We start from the raw sequence: 14,927 nt of genomic DNA on the forward strand, positions 1-14,927 counted from the left end.
GAGGTGGGGAACCTTGGGCCCAGGGGCCAAATGTGGCCTCCAGGTCTCCCTCTCCCTCCCTCTCTGGCCCTCTCCCCAAGCCACACTCCCTCTTCCCGGGCTTCACCCCTCACCGCCCTGCTCCACACATCCCTGGGTCCTTGAATTTTACTGCTGCGTTGTTTGAACATCAGTCTAGTCCTTGTATAAATTCCACTAGGTTAAATAATAATAATAATAATAATAATAATAATAATAATAATAATAATACCTTTATTGTCAATGTACAACCTGTGTACAATTAAATTAACCAAGCCTCCCCACACACAAACACTCAATCTCATTGCACTCTGTGTGCTTGTCGTACAACACACCAACCCTGAAAGTCAGTTGCACTATATTATTTTCCATTCAGCAGCCTAACAGCCCACGGATAGAAACTGTTTTTTAGCCTGTTGGTACAACTGATTATACTTCTATATCTCCTGCCCGAAGGCAGTGGATTACAGAGGTGCTGGCCGGGGTGTGAATCGTCCCTGAGAATTTCTCTCGCTCTCCCAAGGCATTGATCCCTTGCGATGTCATCTAGCGGGCTCAGGGGACAGCCCATGATATCATGGGCTGTGTTCACCACCCTCTGTAGAGACTTTCTGTCCGTGGCTGTCAAGCCAACGTACCACACTGTGATACAATATGAGAGGACGCTTTCTATTGTGGACCGGTAGAAGGAGGTCATCTGTTGTCACAGCAACGGTCAGGTACCAGGTTGGGTAGATGAGAACCACGAGTTCAGAGGCAGGAACGTAGTCAAAGATGGGGTCCAGGGCAAGCAGCCTGTGCTGTTGCTCCATATCCCAGTTACTCAGACTAAACAGCACAGCTTGGAGCAAGCGAGTTGGCGAGGCTCCTGTTGCTTCCTCCAATCACAGAGTTCCAGCTCTGGCCACCACAGGGGGTGGCACTGCAGCACGGCGGAGATTGAGCTAATAATGTCTCGGTCTGTCTGAGAAGTGCTCCAGCGGTACAAGGAGTAAGGTGCCTGGTGTTTCTGCCTGAGTCCCTCTTTCAGATACCACACTCACAAGCTGCAGGCAGACTTGCGTGGCAAGTTCCCGACCCCCCCCCCCCCGTCGGAAATAATGACACATGACACAATTATTAAGGTTAATGGGCTAAAAAAGGCCACAACTTGATTGGTTACAGGTGATGAGTGGTATTGGCTTAGGCATTGGTCCTAAGTGACTATATCTGACTCCAGCCCGTCTGCTTGAAGTCCAGGAAGGGTTAACCACCAGTAGGGGAAGTCCTGCTGATGCACATCAACTAGGAACCCACCCCCAGAGTCACCAATAGGGGGCGTGCCTTAGGCCCTAACCTCCCTAGGCTTTGGACAGGGCCACACACCCCGGAATCCTTTAACAGACTACCCTTCAATATGCAGGGCAGGTGATGGCGCTACCTCCCCTCTTCCATCTACAGAACTATACCAGTGCCTAAACGCCAAATACCCAGAAAGTTGTGACGATTTGCTACGTTTCCCTTCCAAATGTTTATATCTAGATAACTGCACCATCCAGCAACAACTTGCATTGTCCACTTACAGGGATGGGAGAAAAGGGGGAGATAATCTAATACCATGCCTTAAATTAGTTGTGTTGTGTGTTGTTTTTTAATGTGCCCTGAATATGCCCCATTAGCTATGGAAGTGGGAAGGTGGTATCTACTGACCGTTCTTTTTTAATCTGCAGGGCCAACTGGTTGACGGAACCGAACTCAGATGCCGAGGAGCTGTTCCGGATGGTCGGGGAGGTGTTCATTTACTGGTCCAAGTCACACGTGAGTCGCCTTTTCGGCAGAGAGGGTGGTGGTTGCATGGGTGCTGATGGAGACGCGCGAGAGCATCTCCCACGAAATGTGGCTCACCTTTTCTTCCCTCCCATGCCCCAGAACTTCAAACGGGAGGAGCAGAACTTTGTAGTGCAGAACGAAATCAACAACATGTCCTTCCTGACAGCCGACAGCAAGAGCAAAATGTCCAAGGTGAGAGGAGGGCTGGGGTGTGGAAGAGGGGTGCTTGCCACCAGGGGTGGGGGGTCTATCACCCCCGAAAGGGGAGCCTAGGTGAACCTTTGAAGCGACAACCTCTGGGTTCTGTTTTGACCGGAAGTCCCTGATTGGCTGCCCTAGTTCAGTCGACAAGTGTTGACTTCCTGTGGAACAGGAAGTCCCCAACACAGCCATGAGATTATCAGATGCCCTTAGGCAAACCCTTATTGCTCAGTCCCGGTCCCACCTCCCCCTAACATGCCAGTAATCACTCCTGCCTGCCTTTCAGGGCTGTTGTGTGGATTACTGGGGTAATCTGTTAGGACAGAAAAGACCTGTGCAAATTATTTTTTTGTTGTGATCTTCGGATGAAGGGCAGTATACAAATTTCAATTCAAAATCCTTTATTAGGCATAGCACACCACACATTATCAAACAAACATCATATACAGACTCTATAAAATACGGGCTCAGCGAACACAATTTATCCCAGTCCTATTCTTAACTCCAAAAAATAAATCGAAGTACATAGATAATATAATACAACACAGCAACATCACCTACCATTAAGAACCACTAAGTCTCTTTATCATGGCCCATTCTTTCTTCATGGACAGCACTTAAAAATTCAGCCACTATAATAGTAATTTGATCATCGCTGTCCGCCAGCAGGTCCTGAACAGTTGGTTGTGTAAAAAACTGTCTATTAAATTTTAGGGCCTCAAATAATTGTCTTCTGGCATAACTGCCAAAATCACAGGAAAAGAATATATGCTCTAGAGTATCGGGTTCCTGTTTTCTGCATTTGCAGAGACGCTCTGATTCTGGGATAGCTAAGTATCTTCCTCTCACTACCGCCGAGGGAAACATGTTAAATCTGGCCAACATAAAGAGCCTACACGATTCATGTTTCTTCAGATTTGTCATGTATCCCTTTTGGAAATCTCTACACAAAGGGAGATTTAAGTGGATAGGAGAGCAGGTGCTGTGCTTTGCAACCTCAAGCATGGCGAGAACACTTTTTTCTGTAAGAGTCTTCCTGATAATTTCCCATGTATCTTTGGGATCAGAAATTTCAAAATCAGTTAGAGTGAGCCCTATCGAATCCAGTTTTCTCCTGCAAGTCAATGATAGATTGTGAATTGCACTGTCACTTAAAAGATCGTAAAGTAGAGAATTAGGGGATAGGGCTCTATAATGGAGGAAGATCCAATATTTCAAGGTCCTCAGCCATGCTCTTACTGATAAAGGCAATATTCCCAGCTCACAACATATTGTTTCATATTTTACAGAGTTTGCAAGTCCTAATAATGACCTCAGAAGGGATGCGTGAAATTTATCCAACCTCTTGAGGTCACCTGAAATCCACACTGGTGTGCCGTATAGAAGTTGGGCACAAAGTTTCATGTCAATCACTTGCAATACAGCTGGAATAAATCCGTTTCCTACTGGAGGAAAAAAAAAGGTTTTAATATGGTGGGCTGTATACAAATTTAATAAGCAATGGTGGTAATAGTTGAACAACATTATTAAAACTGTCTTTTCCTTTGTGGGGTACCTACTGCATGTTGAAGTGGACCACCCCCCAGCTCAGCCAAATGCACCCCATCACCATCTCCAGCTGCACCACAATCTGCCACAGGCTGCCTCTGAGAGGGCCTGCCACCCCCACCCTTTCAACTTGGCTGCCACCTGCTCTTTGAACCATCAGTCGCCTGCTTCCTCGCCCACCCCACGCTTGCACAATTCAGTTCTTATCTCTTTGCAGCATGCATGAAGCCTGGGCCCAAGAAGCAGCTTTTGTGTTGGAGATCTAGGAGGGCGGGTTAGGCTGGGGTAAAGTGGGGAGGGAGGACACCATGGGTTGACAAAGGGCATCACGGTTTGGGGGGCATCAGAGAGCCCCTCCACTTAACCATACGGATGTCCTGCTCAAGGATCCCTCAGCAGACCTGCCTGCTTGCTTTCCTTCCTCTTGTGAACAGGGAGGACTAGAAACCTGGTTCTCTTCTTTTGGAAAACAAAAACACAAAAGAGCGGGAAGATTCCATGACAGCCAAATTCTGCCCAAGGCTTGGGCCTGGGCCTCTTCCTGTACGCAGCGGCTTTCTCGCTCTTCGGATTGCTCGCTTTGGGCAGGGCAGTGGGGAGAAGAAAGATGCCGGTGGACAGCTTTGGACGTTCTTGGACCTTCCCTGAATTCTTTGCCGGGTGTTTGTGTGAGAGGGAGGGGACTTTGCCACTCCGTCTAACCTTCTCTTTCTCCTCTTCTGTCTTGTCTCCCTCTTCTCCCCTCGCCTGTGTTGAGTTTAGTCTGGAGAAGGCCAGGTTAGCGAAATAACGGACGTTTCGCCACCCCTTTTGTTGTTGTTGTTGTCGGGGGTTTTTTGGGGGGGTGATCCTGTGGAGACAGCATGGTGCAGTGCACATCTCTGCCGTAACCCTCCCCTCCCTCCTCCTGGGAGAGAACCATCTCGATCATAGCTGTCAACGTTTCCCTTTTTTTTAAGGGAAATCCCCTTATTCCGAATAGGATTCCTCTCAAGAAAAGGGAAAAGTTGGCAGCCATGATCTCGATATAAACAGGGGTGCCGGGAGAGAGGGAAGGGTTCGCAGCTGCATGGAGGATGGCAAGAACGCAGTGGCTTTCTGTGGCTGTGGCAGCAACGCATCATGCATCCGATGGGTTGGCACTGACGAGCCACCAAGTGCCCTCCGTTGGCGGGACCAAGCTCCCATCATGCCCTTGGACAAGACGCCATATTTCAGGGCACGACGCACCCCTGCTTCCAGAGTTACGTCATTTGTCTCCCTGGCCAGACTGTCCTGAAGCCTCTGACCGCAAGTGGCCCCTTCCTTAAAAAAACCCCTCCATTTGCTCGTTTCTGGAAGCCTTCTTCCTCTCCCAGCATGCATTGGGCCATGCACAGATCTCCGTCCCCTAACCTGGACCCATGTACTCCGGGGTTTCCCCTATTTGCCATCTCTTCTCCTCCCCTACTTTCTGGATCCCAGATCCCATAATCCAGTTGTTGTGACATCCTTTGCCACTGCCTGCTGCCCTGCCACCACATGGGAGGGAGGGTGCCCGTGACTCCACACGTGTTAGATTATGTGTCTTGGCTGCCAACGGTGCTGTGTGTCTCTGTGTGCGGTTATGTGTAGAGGTTAGAAAGGCTCTTTTGCACAGCGGAATGTAGGAGGACAAAGGCACGGCGGGGAAGGAGACAAGGGTGTCTTGGTTCACGTTACCTTTCCAGGGGTCGGGGATGGCGGCTGCTCCATTTCATGCAAGTTCAGTCCTTCTCCCCACTCATCCCCAACCCTGTCTGCCTTCATCAATGAGATTCCAAAATCTGTCTCCTGCTTACTAGGCCGTCTTTGCCTTATACACCTGAGACCAGCCTTCCCCAAACTTTTGGACTGCAACTCCCATCATCCCTGTTCTGGGGCTGATGGGAGTTGTAGTCCAAAACATCCGAAGGGCACGAGGTTTGGGAAAGCTGTGTGCGACCCAGTCGCTTGCACTGTTCTCTTCTGGTACTGCCTAGATCCCTTCAAAGCCCTCCCACCAAGCCTCTTCTGTGCCTCTAATTACACATTGCTGGATCTCTTACACACTACCCAACCCTCAGCCGTCCTCCCAGTCTACACTGCCATGCGCTGGATCCCAGACTCCCACCCCACCCCACCCCCCAGTGCCTCCTTCTCATCCCCATAAGGCTGATTCGTTCAGGACGTTTTCCGTACATGAGGACGGCTCTCATGTAGGGTGAAAACCATGTGCATTGCTGCTTCTGAAGTCACCCGGTGTGAGCATTTTCTTTTATTTCGTCTCCAGTTTATGGATCAAGAAGCCGGTGCATGCTTGCGGGTTTTTGATCCATGCACCCCTGGCAGAACACCTCAGAAGTAACAATGGACGTATTTTTCCTCCACCCCCGTTTGAATATTCCGTGTAATAAAGACTTTCCTACATTTGGAGCAGACCTCAAAGGACGTCTACCCCCGTGGAGTGCCTTTGTGCGAGGAACAACGTTGGCCATTGCTGGGGATTCTTCTTCCTCTTGTCTTCTCGCGAAGGAAAACACTCGCCCGTCATTCTCCCACGGGAGGAGCCTTTAGACCCCACCTCCCACCCCCGCGCCCCAAACCTCACTGAATCCTCAGAGCGGCGCTTGGCCGTTAAGCTTTTGCCCAGCTGATCTCTTGGCATGCCGTAGGATAGCCCGAGTGGCCGGTCCCCCTGCCACAACTCCCCGCACAGTATTAACTCCCCTTGTCTCCCTTTCCTAACTTTCCTCCCAGTCGGGTGGCTCAGACCAGGAGCGGACCAAGAAGAAGAGGCGTGGGGACCGCTATTCTGTGCAGACATCACTCATCGTGGCCACGCTCAAGAAGATGCTCCCCATTGGCTTGAACATGTGCTCCCCCACCGACCAGGAGCTGATCAACTTGGCCAAGATACGCTATGCCCTGGTGAGAAGGTTGTGGGGGGGCATGGGAATAATTATCTGCCTCTTTCACACAGGGAGGTTTGGAAGTGGGGGTTCCAAGTCTCCCAATGCTAAGGGGGCAATGGTCAGCTTTCTTGCCACTGCTGGAGGAAGAGGACTTAGAATACTTTTAAAAAATTATAATGAAATACAAGTATACAGTCATACCTCAGGTTATAGCCGCTTCAGGTTGCATTTTTTCGGGTTAGTAAAGGTAAAGGGACCCCTGACCATTAGGTCCAGACGTGGCTGACTCTGGGGTTGCGGCACTCATCTCGCTTTATTGGCCGAGGGAGCTGGCATACAGCTTCCGGGTCATGCGGCCAGCAGGACTAAGCCGCTTCTGGCGAACCAGAGCAGCGCACGGAAACGCCGTTTACCTTCCCGCCAGAGTGGTACCTATTTATCTACTTGCACTGTAACCTGCTTTCAAACTGCTAGGTTGGCAGGAGCAGGGACCGAGCAACGGGAGCTCACCCCGTCGCGGGGATTTGAACCGCCGACCTCCTGATTGGCAAGTCCTAGGCTTTGTGGTTTAACCCACAGCGCCACCCGCGTCCCTTTTTCGGGTTACGGCCCGCCAAAACCCAGATGTACCGGAACAGGTTACTTCCAGGTTTCAGCGGTCGCGCATGCGCAGAAGCGCTGAATCACAACCCTCGTGTGTGCAGATGTGGGTTGCGAATGCTGCAGTTTGCGAACGTGTATCCCACAAAGATCACGTTCGCAACCCGAGCGTCCACTGTATTAGTTTCCAAATTTCATCCCGCCCTTCATCCCAAAGGAGCCCAGGGTGGCAAACAGCAAAAGTATTTTTAAAAGTACAATTTGAAATTGAATAAAAACATACAGTGGTACCTCTGCTTATGAACGCTTCTGGTTACGAATGCTTCAGGTTACGAGCTCTGCTAACCTAGAAGCAGCTGCTCCTGGTTGCAAACTTTGCCCCAGGATACGAACGGAAATCGTGCACCAGAGGCGCGTGCCGCAGCAGGAGACCCCATTAGTGAAAGCGCGCCCCAGGATAAGAACAGTTTCAGCTTAAGAACGGATCTCCAGAACGAATTAAGTTCGTAACCAGAGGTACCACTGTACGTGAAAACATCAAAAAAATTCAGACACATTTAGAACATCAAGAAGCATTTAAAAACAATCACATTGCCTCACAGTTATTAATTTCATGGTTGCCGTGGCCAGTATCTCTCAGCCATTAAATGCCTGGGTAAGCAGGAATGTTTTTAACTTTCTTCTGTATTGAGGGAGGCAGGTGCCCTTCACCTGGGGCAGCATTCCACAGACAGGGAGCCACCACCGAGAAGGCTCTGTCTCGGGTCAGTGCCAACCGGGCAGCAGGCAAGAATAACCCTATTATTTTATGAACAAATGAAGTCTTTACAGGACCCTGGACTATTTGTTGATTGAGGGAAAGGATATCCCCATAGTTACACTGAATGGGAGCCAGTGCATTGTAGTGGTCTTGGACTAGGACCTGGGAGACTGGGCTTCAAATCACGACTCAGCCATGAAGCTCATTGAGTGAGGCAGTCACATTCTCTTAGCCTTAGCCTCCCTCATAGGGTTGTTTTGACAATACGATGGGGAAGTGGAGAACCGTGTTGAGCTCTTTGGACAAAAGGTGGGATATAAATGTAGTTAATATAATCATAATCATAATCATAAATATAGTACAATAATATAGTACCATAAGCATATGTGCACAGTACAGATCACAGGTACTTGTTGCCAAATAATATCAGGCGTGACTGTTGCCTTTCACGTTTTCTCATATGAAGGCCTCCTCTTTCTTTCAATCTCTCTACAGAAAGACACTGATGAGGAGGTACGTGAATTCCTCAACAACAACCTGCACCTCCAGGGCAAGGTGAGTGTCACAAGAATGCTTGAGGAATGAGATCTTTGCAAGTTCAAAATACACCTCCCAGACTAGTGAGGGAGCAAGTCAGGCCTCCTTACCCTGAATGAGGGGCGCCCGTCTTTCTCAACTGCAGTGACGCCCATCTTTTTTTCCCCCCTTGCAGTGTGAGAACTCCTCGTCCATGCGCTGGCAGATGGCCCTTTACAAGGAGATGTCTGGCAAAGCCGAGGACAGCAACAATCCGGAGAAGATTGTCAAACGGGTTCAGGAGGTTTCGGCTGTGCTCTACCACCTGGAGCAGGTACAGGCAAAGAAAGCTGGCAAGCTGGGTTTAGCAGGCAGAAGAATGTGGCCAGATTTAACCAGCAGGTGATCTAGGCAACTGTTAAGTGGCTCACCTGGGTAAGGGCCTTCAACTTTTAATCATTGCTGTCAACTGTCCCTTATTTGGTGGGAAATTCCCTTATCCCAGCGCTGTGTCCTGCTGCTGTCCCGGATTGATGATGTCCCTTAAATTTCCCGGGTTTCAAAGGAAGCAGCTCCTCTCCCTCCCTCCCTGCCGGCCAGGGAGGAGGGAGGCTCCAACTGTGTTGCTTGGCTGCATTGCTCACCCAATAAGGAGTCTTAAGAACGACTGGGGGGTGGAGCTTGCATGCCTTGTGCCGATCAAATTGGCCGCGCTGCCTGGGGACTCGCCTTTGCTCAGCGCTTCCCAGCGGAGAGGTGACGGTGGTTTTCCTTGCTGCATCCCCTTTGCTGGGTTGCTGCGCTGTGGGAACCACCGCTTGAGGCTTTGTTTGGCTGCTGGCTGGGCTTTCTGCCTTTGGCTGGGAGGGGCTCAGAAGTTGAACCTCCCTGTGCTCTGAAAATCCCTTATTTTGGCCGCTGGTCCCTTATTTCTGAGGCTGCTGGTCCCTTATTTTCAAATCTGTAAGTTGACAGCTATGCTTTTAATGGGTTGCCATCACTTCTGCTGTTCTGTTAAACGGAGAGCTCCCTACAGAGGAGTTCATTAAAACATCTACAGCTTGAAAGGATAGCTGCAGAAGGCAGTTCAGTTCCCTTTGGGGCTGTCTAGTTAACTCTAGTGCACTTGGAATCCCCTCCTCAGATCTGACATGGGTGGAACAGGAGTATAGAAAGCTGCCTCTCTCTGAATCTATCCAGTTCGGTAACATCTACACTGACCTGCAGTGGCTGTCCCAGATTTCAGGCATGGGACCTCCCTAGCCCTACCTGGAGATTCCCAGAGACTGAAGCTGGGACCTTCTGCAGGCAGCGCAGGTGTTCTGTGGCTGAGCTACACCTCCTGTGCCCTGGTTGTTGTTGTTGTTTAGTCATGTCCGACTCTTTGTGACCCCATGGACCAGAGCACGCCAGGCACTCCTGTCCTCCACTGCCTCCTGCAGTTTGGTCAAACTCATGTTGGTAGCTTCGAGAACACTGTCCCACCATCTCGTCCTCTGTCGTCCCCTTCTCCTTGTGCCCTCCATCTTTCCCAACAGCAGGGTCTTTTCCAGGGAGTCTTCTCTTCTCATTAGGTGGCCAAAGTCTTGGAGCCTCAGCTTCACGATCTGTCCTTCCAGTGAGCACCCAGGGCTGATTTCCTTATGAATGGAGAGGTGCCCTCGTAGACACCTGCAAACGATTTTCTGCCCTGAAGCCTCCAGCCACCTTCATGAGATCCCTCAGAGACAAGGGGTCAGAAGGAGGAAGCATGCTGGAAAAGGGAGAGGGGAAAGTAGGTGGGAAATGATTGGAGGAGTCTCCCAGCCCTCCAACCCCAGTGAGATATGTACATACCCCACAGACGGAGCATCCTTACAAGTCAAAGAAGGCCGTGTGGCACAAGCTGCTCTCCAAGCAACGGCGGCGAGCCGTGGTGGCCTGCTTCCGCATGACGCCCCTCTACAACCTGCCCAGGTGAGTTGAGGTGATCTGGAGAGGTTTTGAGCTCCAGCCTCTTGAGTTGTATTTGGCTCGATCCACGCAAACCCTCCGGCATCCCAGCTGTGGGTTCGGGAGGTCTCTGTGACCACACAGGCACTTATGGCCTGCCCCGCAGAGGACCTTAAGGTCCATGAATAATCATAGTTTAGAGGTCCTGGGCCCTAAGGGAGTCAGATTATCCTTCACCAGGGCCAGGGCCTTCTCAGTGATGGCTCCGACCTGGTGGAATGCTCTGTCCCATGAGACCAGGGCCCGGCAGGATTTAACCTCCTTCCGCAGGGCCTGTAAGACAGAGCTATTCTGCCTGGCTTTCAACTTGAACTTAGCCTGGTCTTTTATTCCCCTTCCTTCCCTCACCCTCCCCTTTTTATGAAGATTACCCGCTCTGGGATCCCACAGCTAATTCTCCCCTGGTCTCCTCACTGGCCCAGATAGGGCTAATTTAGCCAGCTAGCCCTGGTGATCTAATGTTTATTGGATGGATTTCCCCCCTAAATTGATTTTTTAATTCTGAATTTATTGTTATTCATGTTTTATACTGTCTTCTAAGCTGTTTTTTGTTGCATCAATTAAGTGTTTTAAATTTGTTGTTAGCCGCCCTGAGCCCGGTTTTCTGAACCGGGAAGGGCGGGGTATAAATAAAAATTTATTTATTTAATTGCTGGGACCACTAGCTGGCTGTGCCATGGGGTGGGGAGGGAATTATTTATTTATTCCATAAGATTTATATGCTGCTGCGTTGCAATAAAACCTCAAAGCGGTTTACGAAAAGAGGATGGTGATGTCACCAGTAAAAGAAAAAAACAATTGAAAACAGCCGTTTGAAAAATTAAAAAAAAATAATTAAAATCAATGATAAGCTGAAAACCCACGTAGAATTATAGAGTTCGAAAGGATCACAAGGGTCATGTCTTTGCCCAACATGGGGCTCAAACCCATGGCCCTGAGGTTGAGAGTCTCATTCTCTACTGACTGAGCTATCCCATCTCAGCATTCTACATGCCTGGTTAGGCTTGCCTAAACAAAAGAATGTTTTAGTGGGCACCGAAAGGAGTACAGTGAAAGCACCCGGCCGACATCAATAGACAGGGAGTTCCGAAGTGTGGGGACTGCCACATCAAAAGATTGATTTCTTACAAGTGTGGCAGGGGTGTTACTTGGCACCTGTAGCAGCTCCTGTTCCCCAGATTAAAGTGTTGGAAACTTCCCAAGTCATTGGGGCGTCTCTCCGGTGGTCCTCCCTGGCTGTAAATCTCCCTCAGTCCAGAGAGACCGGTGAAAAGCGACCCCTCTCTCCCGAGAGGAGCACACTCGTCTTCTGGCGTATCATAGCAGAAGAAAGAGTCAATCGTAGTTCTAAAACTACTTTATTTACAGTCTATATATACAGAGAGGGGACGCGGGTGGTGCTGTGGGTTAAACCACTGAGCCTAGGGCTTGCCGATCAGAAGGTCGGCGGTTCGATTCCCGTGATGGGGTGAGCTCCCGTTGCTCGGTCCCAGCTCCTGCCAACCTAGCAGTTCAAAAGCACGTCAAAGTGCAAGTAGATAAATAGGTACCGCTCCAGCGGGAAGGTAAACGGCGTTTACGTGTGCTGCTCTGGTTCTCCAGAAGCGGCTTAGTCACGCTGGCCACATGACCCGGAAGCTGTACGCCGGCTCCCTCGGCCAATAAAGCAAGATGAGCGCCGCAACCCCAGAGTCGGCCACGACTGGACCTAATGGTCAGGGGTCTCTTTACCTATATACAGAGAATCCATCAGCATGTCTGTGCTCTCTGAGCACCAGTACAGAAAAACAACACTTTCAGAAGTGCGACCAACTTCCAACAGTAATGAGACTTCCTGTCTCACTCTCTCTCACTCACGTGATATACACAAAACATAGTGCTACTGCTGGAGCAGCATGGATGGATAAAAATCCTAACATAAAGGGGGCATATATGGGGCAAAGTGATCTCACAAGCATGGTACCCCGCTCCTGCGCACCTCTTCGCTACATGAAGCAGGCAGGGCAGAGCTGGGCTAATGGCTGACCTGCCCCATCTCCTTTCCAGGCACCGGGCTTGCAACATGTACTTGGAGAGCTACAAGCTGTCCTGGATCCTTACCGAAGAGCACCCCTTTGAAGACAGGATGATTGACGATCTGTCTGTGAGTCCTGGGGAAAGAATGGGACCAAATGCTACGTGCAGCCTGAAGTTCTAGCATTAAATGGAAAGCTGGATGCCGTGTGTGTGTGTGTGTGTGTGTGTGTGCGCGCGCACATGCGCACACACAGGGGGGCATGTACCACAAGACAGCTCTGTGGTGGAATTCCTCTATATGCCTGACTCGTTGGCAGCAAAGAGCAGTGTTCTGGCTTCAAGTTAATAACAGGAATGGAAGGAGAACAAGAGAGGTGCTGAGCTAGGTGTGGAATGAGCCACTGAGTTTCCAACCTATCTATCTATCTATCTATCTATCTATCTATATATATATAAATACATACCAGGTGCTATGCCCTGGCAGCTTCCCTTTTCTGTCGTCTCCCAGGAAGAGGCTTTTCTATGGTTTTCTTCCCCCCATCCCTATCATAGCATCAGGAATCCCATAACACTCCAGGGGACAGCTGCTCCAAGCACAATTCAAAGTGTTGGTGTTGACCTTTAAAGTCCTAAATGGCCTTGGTTCAGTATACCTGAAGGAGCGTCTCCACCCCCATCGTTCTGCCCGGACACCGAGGTCCAGCACCGAGGGCCTTCTGGTGGTTCCCTCGCTGCGAGAAGCCAAGTTACAGGGAACCAGGCAGAGGGCCTTCTCGGTAGTGGTGCCTGCCCTGTGGAACGCCCTCCCACCAGATGCCAAAGAGAAGAACAACTACCAGACTTTTAGAAGACATCTGAAGGCAGCCCTGTTTAGGGAAGCTTTTAATGTTTAACAGACTACAGTGGTACATACACTTCAGGTTACATACGCTTCAGGTTACAGACTCTGCTAACCCAGAAATAGTACCTCAGGTTAAGAACTTTGCTTCAGGATGAGAACAGAAATTGTGCTCTGGTGGCATGGCGGCAGCGGGAGGCCCCATTAGCTAAAGTGGTGCTTGAGGTTAAGAACAGTTTCAGGTTAAGTACGGACCTCCGGAACGAATTAAGTACTTAACCTGAGGTACCACTGTACTGTATTTTAATACTCTGTTGGAAGCTGCCCAGAGTGGCTGGGGAAACCCAGCCAGATGGGCGGGGTATAAATAATAAATAATAATAATAATAGCAATAAAAATTATTATTATTATTATTATTAGCCTCTAACACTGTTTCCCTTTTGTTCTTGCCGGGGGGATGGGATGTAGAAACCAGGGGAGGAGGAAGAAGAAGAAGAGGAGGAGGCAGAAAAGAAACCGGATCCTTTGCATCAGCTCATCCTTCATTTCAGCAGGACAGCGCTGACCGAGAAGAGGTGAGTCGCAGGCAGGGTGCATGTGTGGGATCGGAGCCAGGTTGGACTTTTTAGCTGAGATAAAGAGGCTAGGGACATTGGAAGCTGCCTTGTATTGAGCCAGAGCATTCAGAACATCAGAAGAGCCTTCTGGATCAGGTCAATGGGCCATCTAAGTCCAGCATCCTGTTCTCATAGCGGCCAACCAGATGCCTGTCAGCAGCTAGCAAACGGGACCCGAGACGGGAACACACTCCCTTTCTGTGGCTTCCAGCAACTGGTATTCAGAATCATTCCTGCCTCCATCCGTGGAGGCAGAGTGTAGCTATCATAGCTAGGAGACATTGATCCCGCCACAAAAAAAGAAGAAGAGTTTGGATTTGATATCCCGCTTTATCACTACCCTAAGGAGTCTCAAAGTGGCCAACATTCTCCTTTCCCTTCCTCCCTCACAACAAACAGTCTGTGAGGTGAGTGGGGCTGAGAGACTTCAGAGAAGTGTGACTGGCCCAAGGTCACCCAGCAGCTGCATGTGGAGGAGCAGGGAAGCGAACCCGGTTCCCCAGAATATGAGTCCACTGCTCTTAACCACTACACCACATAAGGATCTTTCTCCACCACGCCCAGTCAGAATGGTTCTTTAGGAGAGAAACTTTAAGAAGGAATGGGAAATTTTCACTTAAGAGAACACTGTAAACAACTAAAACCTTTGGCAGGATTTGAGTAATGCTAAGGTAAAAATGGATGATTTAAGAAAAATAGAGGAAATATGTGACGTGGTTGAAAAAGATTGAAAATGGTAACCGTGGAAGGGTGGAAGGGAGTCTAAGGATTCAGGGAATCCTAAATGATGATGATGATTAATGTTTGAATTTAAATGTTATTGAATTAAAACTCAATAAAAAAGATTATACCACTCCCCCCAAAAGGAAAATAAATAATGGTTCTTTAGACTTTGGAATAATGCCTATGTCTGAACAAGAGCAAATCTGTTGCATGGAAGCAAGTTTGTCGAAAGGTAGACAGTCTAATTATGCTGTGGGGACCATGTTCATTATTCCCCAGCTTAGTTTGTAATGTGAGTCACATCTTTGCATTATGATTATGGGATAGTAACTGTGAGGTGCTCTTCTCTGTCTGCATTATTATTATTATTATTATT

At 49.4% G+C, this 14,927-nt stretch overlaps 1 protein-coding gene across 16 annotated transcripts in view; it reads left to right on the forward strand.

Annotated features, from left to right (window-relative positions):
* Nucleotides 1–14,927, forward strand: part of RYR1 (ryanodine receptor 1) — a 207,866-nt gene that overhangs the window by 141,863 nt on the left and 51,076 nt on the right. For 12 of the 16 annotated variants that reach the window (XM_053401808.1, XM_053401813.1, XM_053401815.1 and 9 more), the window contains 9 exons: nucleotides 1,728–1,815; nucleotides 1,927–2,019; nucleotides 4,339–4,353; nucleotides 6,334–6,504; nucleotides 8,344–8,403; nucleotides 8,561–8,698; nucleotides 10,208–10,320; nucleotides 12,403–12,499; nucleotides 13,680–13,786. In XM_053401808.1, the coding sequence (XP_053257783.1) occupies nucleotides 1,728–1,815; nucleotides 1,927–2,019; nucleotides 4,339–4,353; nucleotides 6,334–6,504; nucleotides 8,344–8,403; nucleotides 8,561–8,698; nucleotides 10,208–10,320; nucleotides 12,403–12,499; nucleotides 13,680–13,786 (882 nt within the window). The remainder of the gene's footprint in view (nucleotides 1–1,727; nucleotides 1,816–1,926; nucleotides 2,020–4,338; nucleotides 4,354–6,333; nucleotides 6,505–8,343; nucleotides 8,404–8,560; nucleotides 8,699–10,207; nucleotides 10,321–12,402; nucleotides 12,500–13,679; nucleotides 13,787–14,927) is intronic. The other 4 variants (XM_053401810.1, XM_053401816.1, XM_053401818.1 and 1 more) reach the window with 1 other exon arrangement.

The sequence above is a fragment of the Podarcis raffonei genome, chromosome 8 (assembly GCF_027172205.1).
Source record: "Podarcis raffonei isolate rPodRaf1 chromosome 8, rPodRaf1.pri, whole genome shotgun sequence".
NCBI classification, from domain to species: domain Eukaryota; kingdom Metazoa; phylum Chordata; class Lepidosauria; order Squamata; family Lacertidae; genus Podarcis; species Podarcis raffonei.